The sequence below is a fragment of the Cryptotermes secundus genome, unplaced genomic scaffold (genome assembly GCF_002891405.2).
Source record: "Cryptotermes secundus unplaced genomic scaffold, Csec_1.0 scaffold1304, whole genome shotgun sequence".
In the NCBI taxonomy this organism is placed as follows: Eukaryota; Metazoa; Arthropoda; class Insecta; order Blattodea; family Kalotermitidae; genus Cryptotermes; species Cryptotermes secundus.
Genome location: NW_019723929.1, coordinates 367,614 through 384,058, shown reverse-complemented (window position 1 = coordinate 384,058; position 16,445 = coordinate 367,614). Strand labels below are relative to the sequence as shown.

General features: G+C 39.4%; 1 protein-coding gene across 2 annotated transcripts in view; it reads right to left on the bottom strand.

Annotated features, from left to right (window-relative positions):
• Window positions 1–16,445, bottom strand: part of LOC111862210 (titin) — a 261,060-nt gene that overhangs the window by 208,587 nt on the left and 36,028 nt on the right. For both annotated transcript variants that reach the window (XM_023847418.2, XM_023847419.2), the window contains 3 exons: window positions 9,639–9,801; window positions 9,027–9,320; window positions 8,252–8,467 (listed from right to left, as the gene is read on the bottom strand). In XM_023847418.2, the coding sequence (XP_023703186.1) occupies window positions 8,252–8,467; window positions 9,027–9,320; window positions 9,639–9,801 (673 nt within the window). The remainder of the gene's footprint in view (window positions 1–8,251; window positions 8,468–9,026; window positions 9,321–9,638; window positions 9,802–16,445) is intronic.

The following is a 16,445-nucleotide window of genomic DNA, read 5'->3' as shown; positions in this document are numbered from 1 at the left end:
TGGAAGACGTTATGGCAACTTTAATCGTTTAGTCTTGTTTGCCAGTTCGATTATTTTTCGGCCCTATATCAATTTGCTGATATTGTACATTTGTGAATCACATGTGAATGAGATGGGAGGGATATAAAAGGAAAAGGTTGTGTCAACTCTAAGTTCCACAACTACATAAAACAACAGGAAATATTAGTTTCTTGTACTGAAATCTTTATGCTTCTAAATGGAAGAGGGGAAGCCAAATGTCTGTGAACTGAGTGGTTCGCGTGTAGTAAATTCAGATAAGTTTCGAAGAAATATTTAGTGGCTTGGCGGCCGGGACGTGAAGCTGGCCACTCGTCTCGAAGTAGTGCCGAGGTCAAGCAAACGTGGATCTATAAATCCACTCCCCATAAGTCTTCGTGGCGTAGTGCTTGATTAGTTAAGCACAGGAACAAATTTACTTTACTTATACACAATATTGGCTTGAGGAACTCTGTCAGGACAACCGGTTCTCCGCCTCACAAATGCTGATGATCACATACGTAGTGCAGAACGATGACCTTTATGCATTTTGCTGTAGTAAAAGGTAAAGGTATCCCTGTAATAGGCCATGGAGGGCCATAGGGTTGCGAGACGTTAAGGGTCCCACATTGTCTAGACAGTCGGCTCACAGATGGCGGTAAGGTTGTCAGCCTTACGCGCCGGCCGCCATTTACCCCCGCAGGAAGATTCCTGGTACCATTTCTGTTAAAGGCTGAGTCGACCCCAGGGCCATAGTGCAGCTGGAAGAATTAGGTCAATTGAAAGAAAAATCCACCTCATCGGAACTCGAACCCGCGACCTTCCGGCTTGTAGCATAGTGCCTCAACCAACTACGCTACCGTGTGCCCCCATTTTGCTGTAGTACAATATTATTTACAGAACACAATTTTACGGGACCCAATTGGCCTATGTGATCCTTGTTAACATGTTCCGGATAATACCAAAATTTGTGAGCGATGTGTAAAAATATGAAGTACCCCTTTACACAATACTAAGAATGTATATAAATTAACTTTTAAGAGACGGCATTTAAACCGCCAGTGTGCTGACGCCCTGTTTTTTTAATGCCCCTTTCGTCCCAGTCCGTCTTTGCGCGCTGCTAGTTTGTCTCCCAGGAGTCAGAAACGAAAACGTGAACAAAATTATTTTAACGTATGCATTCGCTTCAGATTAAATGGCTGACTACATCTGCCAAACTCGATGTCTGCTTACCTATTTAGAAATGAGACTTTTTCAACGATAAATGATGATTCAGGACCAAGTGTTAATTCTCTGGAATAGAAATCCCCTGAATGCATAACAACTGAAATATAGGGAGACTAAGAAACCCATTTCTGACGTGGGTTTCGTAGTCTTTAAACCTCCTTGAGAAATGAGGTTAGGATCTAACTGGACTCAGGTCCAGGCAAATCGCTGTCAAACGTAACCATGCTGTTTCATATTCAAGAAGTATTAGTTTGAAACAATTCCCGGCACTGGCTATTTCCCTCATAAGTAAGCACAGGTTCTTATGGAAGCATTATATCTATAATTATATTTTCACAAACACGTTATCTTTGAACCAACTGACAGATTCATGGTCCTCTCTACAAACATGGCACCAGAAGTCCCCCATAATTGTACTGACCATCGACAGTGGCCATTTAGATTTCTGAGATGGGAGCAACCCTTGTAACACATAATATAAAATTAAAAAATTCCGTGTTGCACTAGAACTTACAAAAACATGTAAGGTTTTAAGATATTTTCTTTGTAGAATATTGTAACGTGGATGGCCAGGACCTTTCTAGGTAATGACCTGTAAATAACCTTCAATCGAGTGCGTTACAACAATACGACGAATGTTTATCGCGCCTTTGCTAGGCGGCATTCAGCGCGACAATGGACTGGCGAAGTAGCTATCACGTGACTGGCTTTCTATGGGGTCAGTGCCGCGACCGTTGCTATGCGATCGTTGGGTAAACACGTTTCAATAATAGACGATGTGCTTTCTGCGTGATCGGTGAGGAGATTATATAACGATAGTTACAAATATGAGTGTGGAGGCGGGGTCGAATACCTCCACCGTGACCCTGCGAGTCGTAAGAGGCGACAAGAAAGGAAGTCTCAAATCTGAGACAGTAAAATACGGTCGCGAGTGCCAAGGGACTCGGGCCCGAGAAAGACTGAACTGGCAAGGGTAGCAGCATATACAAAAGACAGACAGTCCTCTCGTCAGAGAGGGCGCCCAACAAAAACAAGATCGTAACTGTCAAACAGTAATAAATATCTGGTCATGAGCGCAGTTCCGTTCGAGTGAGTTCTCGGTGGACACAGCCACTGGAGTTTCAGCAAAGTGCAATTGAGTTCCTGTGCGATTCAACAAGAAATGGCAAGAGGACTTCACAGTTTCAGTGCTCAGATCCTTTGCCAGGAGAAGTGAAGACTGAGAATCCTAGTGCGTGTCCTACGTTGAACTGTAAAGTGTGTAAATCACCGATTGCACTGTATTAAATGTAATTAAGAGAGGTTGTAACCAAAGTGCTAATAAATCAAATCATTTGAACTAGAACCCGTCATTCTCGTCACGCGTACCACCCACACATGATAACATTAACAACAACATGATTATCCCTTGATATCTCCATTTAACTGGGAGTGTGAGGGGCAAAGGTAATTATAAACTGGAGCTAGATATATGAAATAATTTATGGGGATAAGCAGTACAAATAATTACAAAATATATATGCATAATTCGTTATACGTTAATAATTACAAATATGGCAACAATGCATAGTATTGAGGATACACGTGACACAATTAACATAGTCGGAATCTGCACTAGTATATAAATGGGTCACTAAATTGTACAGTTACCAATTTATAGTATTTTTGTAGTGTAATAATGAAGCTTAATACATTTAAACGAAAATAGGTGTCATATTTTCTCTCTAAGTCTTCCCATATTGATGTAGAGTTTCTTTGACCCCTTAGTCCCTCAGGCAGATTACAGAATAATTCATTATGGCAGTCATTTTACTGTCACTCAGCAAATGTTGTAAATTGTGTCATTTTCAAAATAAGCATTCCATTTGGCAATGTTAATTTTGAAAATGATACAAAAACACATCTACTGACAACATGTCTACACTGTATTACAACATTTGGCTTACACAGTAACAGACCATTTAACAGCAAAATAATTCTAACTATGAAGCAGTAGATAAGGTGAAGAGACTGGCAGATTCCCGACTCTTGTATTTTAATATTCATCAATAAGCAGATCCCTTAAATTTACTTCAAAACTTGCAATTATTACATGCAAAAATCTAAATTCAAGAAATTATATGCGAAGATAACTAGGCAATTTGTTAGTTTGTTTTATTCTTCTTCTTAACTACTCTCTTTTTAAAACCAACTCAATAGCACACTGATAAATAGGAACAAGGATAGGAACAGAAAAAAGGAATAATAAGGTAAAACTGTAAAAACATTTTACTTTATTTACAACATACAATTAACAATACACTAATACACTAGCATTCCATGCATTCAGGCAAAATAAGTAAAGGGCAGTGTGTATTAGCTTGCTGGACAAGTAAAGATAACCTGGAAACACAGATGTCACTACAAGTAATTACCGTATTTACGCATGTATAGGCCGCACATTTTTTGCCAAAAATTCAAGAGGAAAACTGGGGTGCGGCTTATATTCGAAATATTCGAAATCACACTTCATTTAAAAAAATTATATTCATAATTAGTAATACAGGGTGTAATACTCCTGAAATAATATTCCAAGAAAATTATTTTTTCTATAATTTCTGTCTGAAAATTGTGCTGCGGCCTATACACGCATGCGGCCTATACATGCGTAAATACGGTAGTTTCTAAGATGTGGAAGTGATTTACAAGACTGCATTTAATGTGCATGATCATAACTTGTGAGTTCTTCAGAGGCTACGTTTTTTGGCATGGTACAGTACTGCGGAATGTCTGCTGAAGGCCAGAACTATAAAATCAGCAGAGACAGCCATTGCAAGGTAACGACTTTGTAACACCCAACAATGGAGTAACTGTGGGAAGTGGTGTTTTCTGCGTGGTCTGTGCTGATAGCTACATCATGCAAATATAGAAGAACTGTTGGGGGAGGTGTTTTCTGTGGGGTCCGTACTGAGGCTTCACTACAAGGAGCAGTCTGCAGTCAGTCTAGAGAAGTCTACATAGAGTCCAAGTCAAGTGTCTAGAGATAGTCTACAGTCAGTCAGTCAGTCAGTTAATTGAGAGTTGCAGTAACTGAGGCCGGGATCAGTTCTGGAACCCAGAGCAAGGGGCATGCCTGCCGCCGGATGCTGAGTGGTCCGGATGCTGAGTGGTGAAGGCTGTGACTGAAACCGCTAGTCTGTGTGTGACGGCGATTTTTAAAGTGTAGTCATGAGTTGTGTATTAAAGTGTCCAGTAAATCTTGTCCATTTAATCTAGTCATCCCACTTCTGACACTAGTTGTCATCTGATAATTTCGATAGACGGGGTTTGGATTAGTAATCGGATGTTTTCCTTAAGTTTGAACTATCATTACCTAAGTAGGAGGGAGTCTAGATGATCACACAAATAAAATTATTTCTATTGTAATTTGTAAAATTAAGCCTTCTTTGATTATGTGTAATTGTATTAGCTACTTTTCCAATGTTATAACTTAACCTAAGAGTACTGAAAATGAACTATCAAATAAACACATTTCTCACATAAACTGTGTAACATTCATATTAATGCTGTAAATTACACTGAACTTAGTATATCAATGTCATAAATAAACTAATCAATAATTAATGTATCTAGAATGTAAAATAAATTTTAGATTCAACTTTCAGATTTATTTCAGACAAGGAATTACTGGTGGACTTTTGTCTTGCTTGTTAACTAATATTGTATTTAAGTGTCCTGTTGCATTAATATATAATTTGCACACACATATTTCTGTCTTAAATGCAACTTATTATCTAGACACCCTTCTTCTTCACTACATGTTTGGCCTTATAGGCATCATCATGTCATCTATCTTGCTAAAATTGTTACACTGTATGTCAAAATTACATTTCGGATATGAACGCAATATTTCCCAATTAAAATAAATTAAATTAAATTAAAATTAATCACGTAAACATAACTGTGTGGTAATTAATTTAATCAAATTGGTCTTTATAATAATTAATTATTTTAAATTAATTGGGATGTTAATTAATTATAATTATGGTGAATTTATTATAATTCAAACACAATTTGATATTTGAAATTGCAATTTGGTGTAAAAGAACAAAAGGGCAAATTTCATGAATAATTGCAACTATTCCTAGTTAAGTCAGAAGAATCTGGACTTCATACTTTAGAATCAAGTGATGTAACCAACTTGATGTCATATAAATCAAGAACAGCAGCTGCTGTCATGTCAAGTTTCGCACTCTATGATTCCTCAAGACACTAGCACCCAAGATCACCATGTATTGGATGAAGGTACTGAAGTGGATTTTGTTCTTTTTTCAAAGTCACGACTGTCACAGATATCTTTACTTCCAGTGAATTTAATATAGGTACAGTATTAGTACTTCCGATGTGGGGATGTCTGTCTTGAAGTTAAGTTTCAGCATGTCCATTGAGCAAACAGTTTCCATAACAGGAACAATATATAATAATTAAAATAAGAATGACGAGATAATATCTAACTACCAATATATTTTTCTGAGTCTGGTCTTTTTATAAAGTTACTTTGAATTAATAACTTTTTACCCATAGAATTATTTGAGTATCCACATTTAAATAAACCTTTCATTTTGTTTCCATAATCTAAATAATATGTAATTTAAGCTGAACTGTGTTAATTATTATTAATGTTTGTTAGAAGAAAGGAAAAATATTACCAAAAAAAATTATTACCAACACAATAATTGGAAAACATGATCGCTCAGTTTGAAATGAATACTAAATAAATACTGCAAATACTACTGGCTCTGATTAACAATTCAGTTTATTGAGATAAATCAGTACCTTTTTATAAGTGATATGAATTCCTGCAAGGTACCAAAATCAGGAAGAAGCTTAAGGCTACACACTCATACATTTCTATTAAATCACGAACTAGTTCCATTTATTATTACAGGATGAACAGTTTGATTAAATGGGAACCAATAAAGGAATATTATTACTGTCTTGCCTAAAAGACTTAGTTTAATGGCAAGAAAATTGGTCACTTTTAAGTAAAGTTTTTCATTTGTTTTGGGCAGTTTTGATTTTCAGTGCAACCTTCTCATTTAAGTTGAATATATTTATATTTAACCAAAACCCACTATTTCAATAAATACATTTTGGATCCTTAAGTCTCACTTTATAAATCTTTAATTGCATATGCCAAAACAACACTTGAAACTTATCAATTATCATTGTGTATGGATAAATACCTTACATTTTGTATAGTAAAAGCCTTATCACATTAGTACATTTGCTCTTCTATCAGTTACCACTTGAATATTTAATTTTGGTACATTAAATTATATTATTATTTGGACACACTGGAAGCTAACATTATCATAGGGACTGATTAACCATTAACATGCTCACAGTGTCAGTAAACATACAATAGTAGAACTACATATAAATATGCTAGAATAAAGAATTAATCTTTCTAAGATCATTAAGGTACAAGGGGAGGGAGAACAAATGTGTTGCAGGTGTGACAAACTATGTTACAATACGTGTGGAATATTAGATGATGAGTTTAATGACTGGACGTGTAGCCAAAAGGGAAAAACATATTAACCAAGACATAATTACATTTCATGTCTAACTACTTCTGTGCTTTAATTGTGTCCAATAATGCAGGCCTACATAACAACCCCATTATATACTTCATGAAACATTGTCATGCAGTCACTCAGTAGGTCAGTCTGAACTCTTGATTGCTAGTTACTGTCACTTGGAATGTGTGAAAATGTTGTGCTTACAATATGCAAGTTAAAAATAGAATAAAGTAAAAGAAGTATAGAAGCTTAGGGTTCTAATCAAAGTGGATGTTAAGATCAGTTTTCTGGGATATTATATTGTCTGGTAGGTAAATGCCTATCTAGTAACAATAGAAACAAGGATGCTGGTGGCACCTTGCGCCAGGTCTAACATATGTAAACAACAATAATCATCGTAGCACCAGTCATATATTCTGTCATACTAACATTTAAAGGCTAAGGACTCTTATGAAAAGTGTCTGCCTGAGTGGCAAGTTATGAACATACTTTTAATAGTGGAACTCTTTAGGTGGCGATTCTTACAGCCATGAATGATAATTAAAATTAATTTAAATTCACTGGAGGGGGAGTGGGGGACTCCAGCTGGATCCACTCGGCACAGCGGCCACTGATTGGCCTATTGTACCTGCCCTAGGTGATTATGATGATGGAGAATTTGGTGGAATGAAGATTGGCACTGTCTTCATAAACCAATTGCTAACCTCTCATGTTTTCAGAAAAGTGCATATTATGCTGGGTTCAACATTTTTAATAACCTGCCAACTGATCTCAAAGGTCTTATGAATGAAAAGTCATGATTTAAAACAGCACTGAAACAATACTTAAATACATTAATTCTACTCTGTTGATGAATACCTATTGTCTAGAAAATAACTTATGTATCTTTAAATAGCCTTGTGTGTAGTCACTGTGTATTCTTGGTTTCTCTTGTGGGAGAACTTTATTGGGTCTGTACATATGTTTTGTATTTATATGACATATTCCACATCCTCCAGCCATTTTGATTAACTTTGGATACATGGAATTCAATGCAATGTAATGTAATTTAATGTAATGTGATGTACACAAAAAGGAAAACATGGCCTACTGGAGTTTTGTCTGCTGGAAGATAAGAATAAATTATCTTGTTTTGTGTCATCCTAGTAATTGGGGTCCATATGTTAATATTACCCTAATTAATATTTTCCCTCAAAAACTTCCAGATATTGGAGCGCTCCAGTTGTGAGAGACCCTGTTAATGGACCCTATAGTAAGTTTTAGAAAAAAGTACCGTTATATTCCTAGTAAATTTTGTAGTAGCAACAAAGGCCACATATCAGTCTGCTTTGTAAGCACCAGGTTATGACTTTAAGCTACACGTCCTGCCGGCATCAGAGAATTCCCTTCACAGCGTGCCGTGTTATATGCTGATGATAGCAGTACCTCGGGTCGTCCTGCATCCCGTCCTCTGACTGCCTTACCTCTTTCAACTGATTCAGCAGCTGATCATTGGGATCCGAGGGGCTTGCAGTATCGGTCGAAGTTTTTGGCTTTTCTTCACCATGCTTTCCTTCTCCGGCCCCACTTCTGACTGTCTCCGTCGTTAGAAGAAATGATGTGACTCCTGAGGTGTTTCCATGAGACAGCTTTAGACGAGTTGTCTCTGTGACTTCGTGAATTACAACATCCGTTGTCACCTGAAAGACAATGAAATTAAGAAAGTGGATATGATTTCCACATTCTGATCTTCTGCATTCAAGCAGTTATGACGGTATTTCCTATTAAATATGCACAGGCACAATGACAGCTTTCTTTAACCTGTAAGCACACTTTCATAAGCATGTTAAATCAGTTTATGCACGTACAAATGGGGTGTAAGGGGTTTAAGGAGAAGTAATGTGGTCAACTTGGCCTGATGGTGAATTGTACATAATGCGGAAAATGAATGCTAATTCATATAGAAGATTGCAGACTCTTAACGGCTGTTCAATGCTAATGTGGATCATACACGTGCCATCACGCAGGAAAACGATTCAAAATACTAGCTCTTTTCTTCTCTAAATCGGACATTAATGTGCGCTAAGATTAGCAACTGTAACTCAAGAAATTCCAGAATGTATGTTTCAAAATGTCACGTGTTTCCTTGGAAACGTTGAACCAATGATACGCGTACCTTCATGTACACGAATATCATGCACTTGATTTGCACCAGTTCTCCGCTACAAGTTTGCGTATATTGGTCAACACGGAACCCACCTCCGTAACCGTTCTCACGATGGCTTTCTCCGTCTCGCTCTGGGAGGACGGTTGGTCACTGCTTGATTCTTCTTTTGGACGCCTCTCTCTGCCGCAGCAATCCCCTTCCACGTCCGACATGCGGTCTACTTCCCACCACGGAGACGCACCACCGCATTCCGACGCCGTGTGAAATGACGATGATCTCGAAGGAGGGGTGCACGTGCACTCAGAAGCCGTGATGAAGTCGTCATCGGACTTACTGTCGTCTGCAGAAGCAGTTTTCGAAGGCGTTTTCAGATTGGTGTACCATTCCTGTAAGTAGAAGGGGATATTTAAACTGTATACTTTGACCAGAATCTCCCAACAGGAAGGAATTCAATAAACTCTGTGAGTAGCACTGATATTATAATTTGACTCTATATGGACTAGAAATTCTTTGCATAGAAAAATGGCTAATCTCGATGATCTGACAGGTTTTCCGGTTTCCATTATTCGCCTCTGAAGGTAACGCGTCCATCTGCCTAAGAATGCATGCCCCTGAGATTTTACATCAAACGCGATTTCCTCACAAAATATATTTAAGCGACATTTTAAATACTAACTTGACAGGTTTGACGTTTGTGTACATACCTCCGGTGTGGTTGTCGCTGTGCCATCCAGGATGCGTTTGATATTGGAGCCATGTTGCGCACCACACAGAGAGGCGTCCAGCTGCTCGGCCAGCCCTGTTACCTCGGAGAGTTTGTCGGAAATTGCTTCTACTGCCGTTGCATTGATGCCACTGTCCACCGACCTGCAATGGATGGCTCTCTCGTTACACGAGTGTCAGGACACAGAAGCTGTTCTCAGATCCTCAAGTATAATAACTTAGTTCGAAACGCAGAACGTCTCACTGCGCTAAAATGTCGATGAGGCAAAACAGAAAGGATAGCAAACCTAGTTCTGAAACCCCATAAAAGAAAAAGGACATAAAACAATGAATATCTTTATAATCACGCAAGTCAGTTGCTTCTTGGGAATCGGATGAAGATGACGGATGTGCCGAGACAGTGAGACTGAATGTTTATTTTGTGCAGCATCGCTTTCTGGAGGCCACGGTGGTGGGGAATGGATCATAGTCAAAACTGTCTCAAGCGGGCGCAAGCCATCCGATAAGAGGTGCAAGTAAAATGGACATTATTTATAGCACTTTAATAAATAAATTCATTGTCAAAAACGAATTATATCTTCTCGGATATAGTATTGTATAGTTCGGTGAAAGTCAACTGATTTTTCGAAGGAAGACGTGGTCTCCATCTTCAGGGATCGAGACTGATCGAAATAAGAAACCCTGCATGAAACAGACACCAAGCTAGTAACTTGCTTGGCTAACTCTTAAATGCTGAAGTTGGAGGCGATATGTTCCTGCGAAACTTCGTTTGACTTCCTGCGGGCTACACGGCGGTACATCCTAGAAAATAGAACTTTTCATAGTCAGCGCTGTAAGAACTGCATTTCAACGTGTTGCCAGTATCTTTCGTCTAGTTTTGAACATACAATATTTTCAGTTTTGGTTTCTTAGTTGAAGGTTTAGTTGAAAGAACCAGGCGATTCCGTTTTACCTGTTTTCGGCAACAGGACGAAAATAAAACTGAACTGTTTTAAAATATTCAACAGAAGCATGCGTTAAGCAGTTCCTTTGCCTCTGTAACTCAACGGGAAGTAGTTATACTATCCCAGCCACACATTAGGTTACATTTTATGATGTTTCGTAGAATTAGGTCAATACCCACAGTTAACTAAGTTCATGGACTAATAATCTGTGCTAAATACAGAATAGTTAAACTTCATAATGCATTCAAAGTTACCTTCTATTGTTAGCTGTGTCAACACGGAACCCCATGACATTGCGTTTACAGTTTAATTTCGGTGGAATTAATGTCCTACAAATGATCAACTTAATCAGTAAAGAATTGAACTGAATTGGAACAAGACATTCTCGGTTTTCCTTTGTGAATTCAAGAAGACAGAAGATATCTTTATTAAAACTCTTCAATACTGGAATTGTTTGGGTGGAACACAGCTGAATTAGTTATGGTATTCCAAGCAGTGCACGAAGCAGAGGACTCGGTCGAGTGCCTTTGTTTATGAGGACGTCAAACGTCTGCATTAAACGTCTAAAGCAACGTCCAAATTAAACAGCTTTGTTAGAAAACGTATTTCGATTTCGCTCTATCCCGACAGCCATCACACTACTGTTATATTTTCTGGACTAGCTAAGCTTTTCAAAAAGGATTCTGCTACATGATATTAGTTAGTTATACAATTTGTATTCCCTGTTATGTGTACCTAAGGCAGCTGAAGGCGATTTCAGTCTGTTGGGATGCAGTATTTGCTTTAACCACTTTAAGTTTAATCGTTAATTTTAAAAGCAAATTTTTCTCTTCTCAGCATAATGAGTTCTGTTGCCGTTTATAGCTCATAGGCTTAAGGCGCACATTTGTATGCTCCAGCGTCTAAAACAACTGAGATCCTGATACACTGTAGGACCAAAGCGGCAGTGTTTGTTATTACTATGCAAATTCAAGCGTAAGAAATACTGGGCCACTGTACAACTGTAACCCGTCACATGACATTCTTCGGGCGCGGGAAGTCATGAAGATGCGGATACTAAAAGCGATCATTCTTCTCAGACAAGACGATTGGCAGTTTGCCAGCCTCAAGTTAGTGCACTCGTTTAGAATTTATGATGCTTATTTTTCGCAAAGAAAAAAAGTGCTGCCCAGCCATAAGCCATCGTCTATAGGTTAACTGTAGGTCACACACACATACAAACAAAATCTCTCACGAAGTGAACATTCGGGTCACAGGCCCGGCATTATGCTCCGCCATTTATCGAGAACGGAAATGACTGTCTTCATGCTGAGTTCAGTTGAACTGCGGTTTGAATAAGATTTATGATTTCACTGAAACTTGAGATGATGTCATTTTGTTCTGGGAAAACAGCACAGGGACAGGCAATTGCGAATGATAGTGGTTTTCACGATTATTTGTGTTCATAGTTCTCTTCGTTACAGTTTATATACGTCACATCCTTTCCTGAAGTCTCTATTCAACCTTTGCTTTTCCGAAGGCACTGCCCCACCTACAGACAATATTTATGACGGAATGAGAAATTAATTACGCCAAAAATGAATACCTGGATAATACTGTGACATGTTAACGCACTGCCAGGCAACGGCTAGAAAAACATCCCGCGATACACGCACGCAAAAATGGAACAACGAGGTTATGCAACCCCCTTCTAGGCAACGGCTTGGTAAACGCACTTCCGCTCAGGCGCAATGACGTCACACTCCATAAGTACTTAGCTATCACGTGACTTGTATTCTGTGTGATCTGCGCAACGCAACAACAGAACTGCGTTTTCTGTGTTGTCCGTGCGGAGCCTATATAACGAAGGCCTGTTGTAGTTTAGATTGGTACAGAGCACTTGAGAGTACAAGGACGAGAATGGAGCATGTACTTAGTGAACTGTGAAGATTAGTTGAGTACAAATCAGGACAGAGGAGTATGAAGCGACTGAAAACAAAAAGACTTCACAGTGATTTGAAATGGCAGTTTGTGTGTTGAGATCCGTTGCTAGGAGACGACTAGTGGAAACTGAGAACCCTAGTTCGTGTGCAACGGTGAACTGGAAAGTGTGTAAATCAGCGATAGCGCTCTGCTGAGTGTAATTAGGAGAGATAGTAACAGTTGCGCTAATATATCCAACCAACCGATTTAAAACCCGTTATTTTCGACACGCGTACACGTGACAATATATACAGGCTGATTATCTGAGAAGCTGCCGCAAACTGTTCAGACTGTCTGGCGGGAGGAACACGCGTTACTCGAGTCAACTAGCGCGGTGCTTTGACGGATCATTAGCTTATTCACAATGTTATTTCTCTCCAACATCGCCCCAGTTAACATCTCTGAACCGATACCGTGAAGTAAGTCCAAGTCCTCTTATGTTCTTGTCGACAGTAAGGCTGAAAACCCACAGACGCGACAAGCCGCGCGCGGTTTGTCGAGTGTTGTCGCTCGCGGCCGTTATTTGTATTGCTTTTATAATCCGCGCGCGGTTAAGTTTTGGAACGCGGCACGCAGGCGGCAGAGCTGTCGCACGCCTAATATGTACAACTAACGGACGCGCGCGACAAAGAGCGGCTAGCCGCACGCGACTAGTCGCGTCAGTGGGTTTTCAGCCTAATCCCTACTGAATTCAGCAATCAGTCGCGTTACTTCTTGCGGTGAAATGGTGCGTGAGAGTTACACATTGAAACGAGCGTTCATGTACGCACCAGGGTGAAAAATATGACGAAAATTCCGAAGTGAATTTCATGATACTGTTACAAATAGGAAACAACACCGAGTGCTTGCTGAAGATAAACTAAATTAAACGCCTTGAAAAGGCGGCCGGGATGCAGAGCTTCAGGTTTCGAGATTCTGTTTCAGAAAATGCTTGTCAGCACCTCAGCAAGGTATGCATGCATAATGACAGGGGCCACTGCCGGCATCTGCTGTGGTCTGGGAGGGATATTTTTATATTAGTTGGCCTATGGGCTTGTCAGCTGCGCTGCGGGTTCGAACACGCGGGGGAAGAATTGACGCGAAGAGCATTTTTTCTCTTCTGCTGGACTGGCTGAACGATTTGAGGTGGGCTCACATATAACTTTCCTGTAGGTTCGAGTTAATAATAAACAGTACTAACAAAAGTTATCTTAGGGACATATACATATTTTAAGTTTAAATATAAATTGATAAAATTAAGTATGGAAGACTGAAAACTCAGAATTCGAGAATAGGCATATAGAAAGTATAGGATGCAAATTTAATCCAGTAAGCTAAAATGTGGATAAATTGAAGTAAATTAATTTGAGGACAGTACACTGTAACAGTCAGGAGTTAAGCAGGTGAGGGCCTAAGGTGAGGCTAAGAGAATTCAAACTGCCGTCTTGTAGGTTCTGACATCGTACAGTCTTGTAGCTGAAAACCAATTCTTGGAGGAACATACTGCCTTCCTCTCCACCTGCAGGGCCACTCTTTGGCACAAGCAAGTCACTTGCACTCTGAACCTGGATAAGATGGCTCGTGCATCCTTTGATCTAAGTGCATGAAAGAACGTGTAATAAAGAGTCGTGTTGGCTCGTGCGTCCACTCAGTTTCACGCGCTACCGAAGGTTACAGGATGTACCTGATTGTGATCTATCTTGTCCAGTACAACCCTTACTCAACAAGAAGCTCAAAGATGTCCCACGGCATAAATCGCTGGCGTTAATGTACGCAGAATAACAGAATATACCTCATTACGGTCTGCATCTCTTATATGAAACATTTTTGGATACTGTAAATGCTTAAAGAAATAGAATCAAATTTAATTTATGATATTTGGCAATGTGATGCCTGTAGTGAGATTACCTCTGCAAGGTATATATATTGTGGCGTGCCGCGAGAAAACCGGAGTGAGTTACGAGCTCAGGGTTGATTTCCTAGGTAACGACCAACGTTCCCGCTACAATACCTAGAAATCGGAACACATCCATTGCTATACAACAGCTGGCAATATCCAAGCAACGAGTCGTTGGAAGCAGCGTTTGCATATCAGCGGGCGGAATTGACCCTTCAACAAGGTATCCCCTACTGAGTCCGAGGGCAAGTTATAAGAGTCCAACGTCGGCCAGAAACCAGCAGAGTTTGTATTCGATTCTAGCAGGAAAGAGTTCTTACTGGGCTAGAACAGAAGAGTTCTTACTGGGCTAGAACAGAAGAGTTCTTATTCGACCAGAGCAGAAGAGTTCTTATCGGACTAGAGCAGAAGAGTTCTTATCGGACTAGAACAGAAGAGTTCTTATCCGACTAGAGCAGAAGAGTTCTTATCGGACTAGAACAGAAGAGTTCTTATTCGACTAGAGCAGAAGAGTTCTTATCGGACTAGAAAAGAAGAATTCTTATCCGACTAGAGCAGAAGAGTTCTTATCCAATTAGAACAGAAGAGTTCTTATCCGACTAGAGCAGAAGTGTTGTAACATTGTAGAACCCACACAATTTCTTGTCGCATTGCCTAGCAAACACGCAACAATACGTCTTGCAATAAATGAAGTGTCAAGGTTAGTGTGGTATCTGAAGTTTCGAAGAATGCGTTTGGAAAATGGCAATTCCGTTGATGCCTTACAGTCTGGTCATCTCCGGTGCTGTCAGATGCCTAACTCACTTAGCGTCACAGCATCTCTCAGCGACTACAAAAAGAAAGCGTCCAAAATTATAAAAAGACGTAACGAGGTTGAAAATAGAAACCAATTGCGAAACTTACGGCAGTGCTGCCAACGTAACGTGGTTAAGGTATTTAAAGATTAGATAATACGGAGAAACACACGTGGTACGAGTAAAATAAGTTGAAATATTACAAAACGAAATCTTATAAGTTACATTTTCCAAACAATATTCTAAATAACAAACATAACGAAAACGTGAAGTATGTGTTCATTACAATTTGAGGGGAGGGAATGACATATTTTGGCCAATACTTTATGCTTCTTCTGGCTTCTCAGATATCTTAAAGGGGGACATTCAAGCCGTAAAACGTGAACAAAAATTCTAATTACTTTTGTCATGATTTGTTTACTTTCTTTCATTTACAGTTTGTTCAAAGCTGTTAACAATAGATAAAACTATATAGCATGGGATAATAAGCTGATTACTGAATAACGAATTGCAATGGATATGGAAGAAAGTGGCCGTGGCCTACTTCAAGGTACTGCCCAATATTTGCCTGGAAAGACTGAGGCAAACCAGAATCACTCTAAATGAGGATAGTTGGTGTCTAGGCCCGAGATTCGAATCGATGGCTCCTGGACACAAGTCAGAAATGTTACTGTTTGAGCCAAGTTGCTCGTAAAATTTCGTGAAAGGAGATGCAGAAGATTGGAGCCGCTAACGCACTGATGCAGCACCCATTCAACCATTTATAAAGTCCCGTCCTACTTTTGTGTAGTCTATAATTTATTTCTTCTTTTGCTGTACACAAAATACGTCCCGTGTCTCTCATCTTTTTTTCGGTTTGAATCCATGTTAGCTAAATGTTCATATAAAATTGTTTCTCATAGAGAAATTGGGTTTTCGGACTTTATATCCATCGTCCTGGTTTTTAAGATAACTAAAAAAAAAACCACGGTGAACGGAGAAGTTCATGGAGGTAGGCCTAGGCCCACTGGGGCTGCAGTGGCTATGGAAACAAACAGAAAAAACACGACGTTTCGGAAACTGGATCTGTTTCCGTCCTCAGGTGAGGGAAAACACCTATTCTGTTGGGTCCCTTAGAAAGAGCTAGCCTCACTCACTGGACCAGTGATTTCCCTCAACTGAGGACGGAAACAGATCCAGTTTCCGAAACGTCGTGTTTTTTCTTAGTTATCT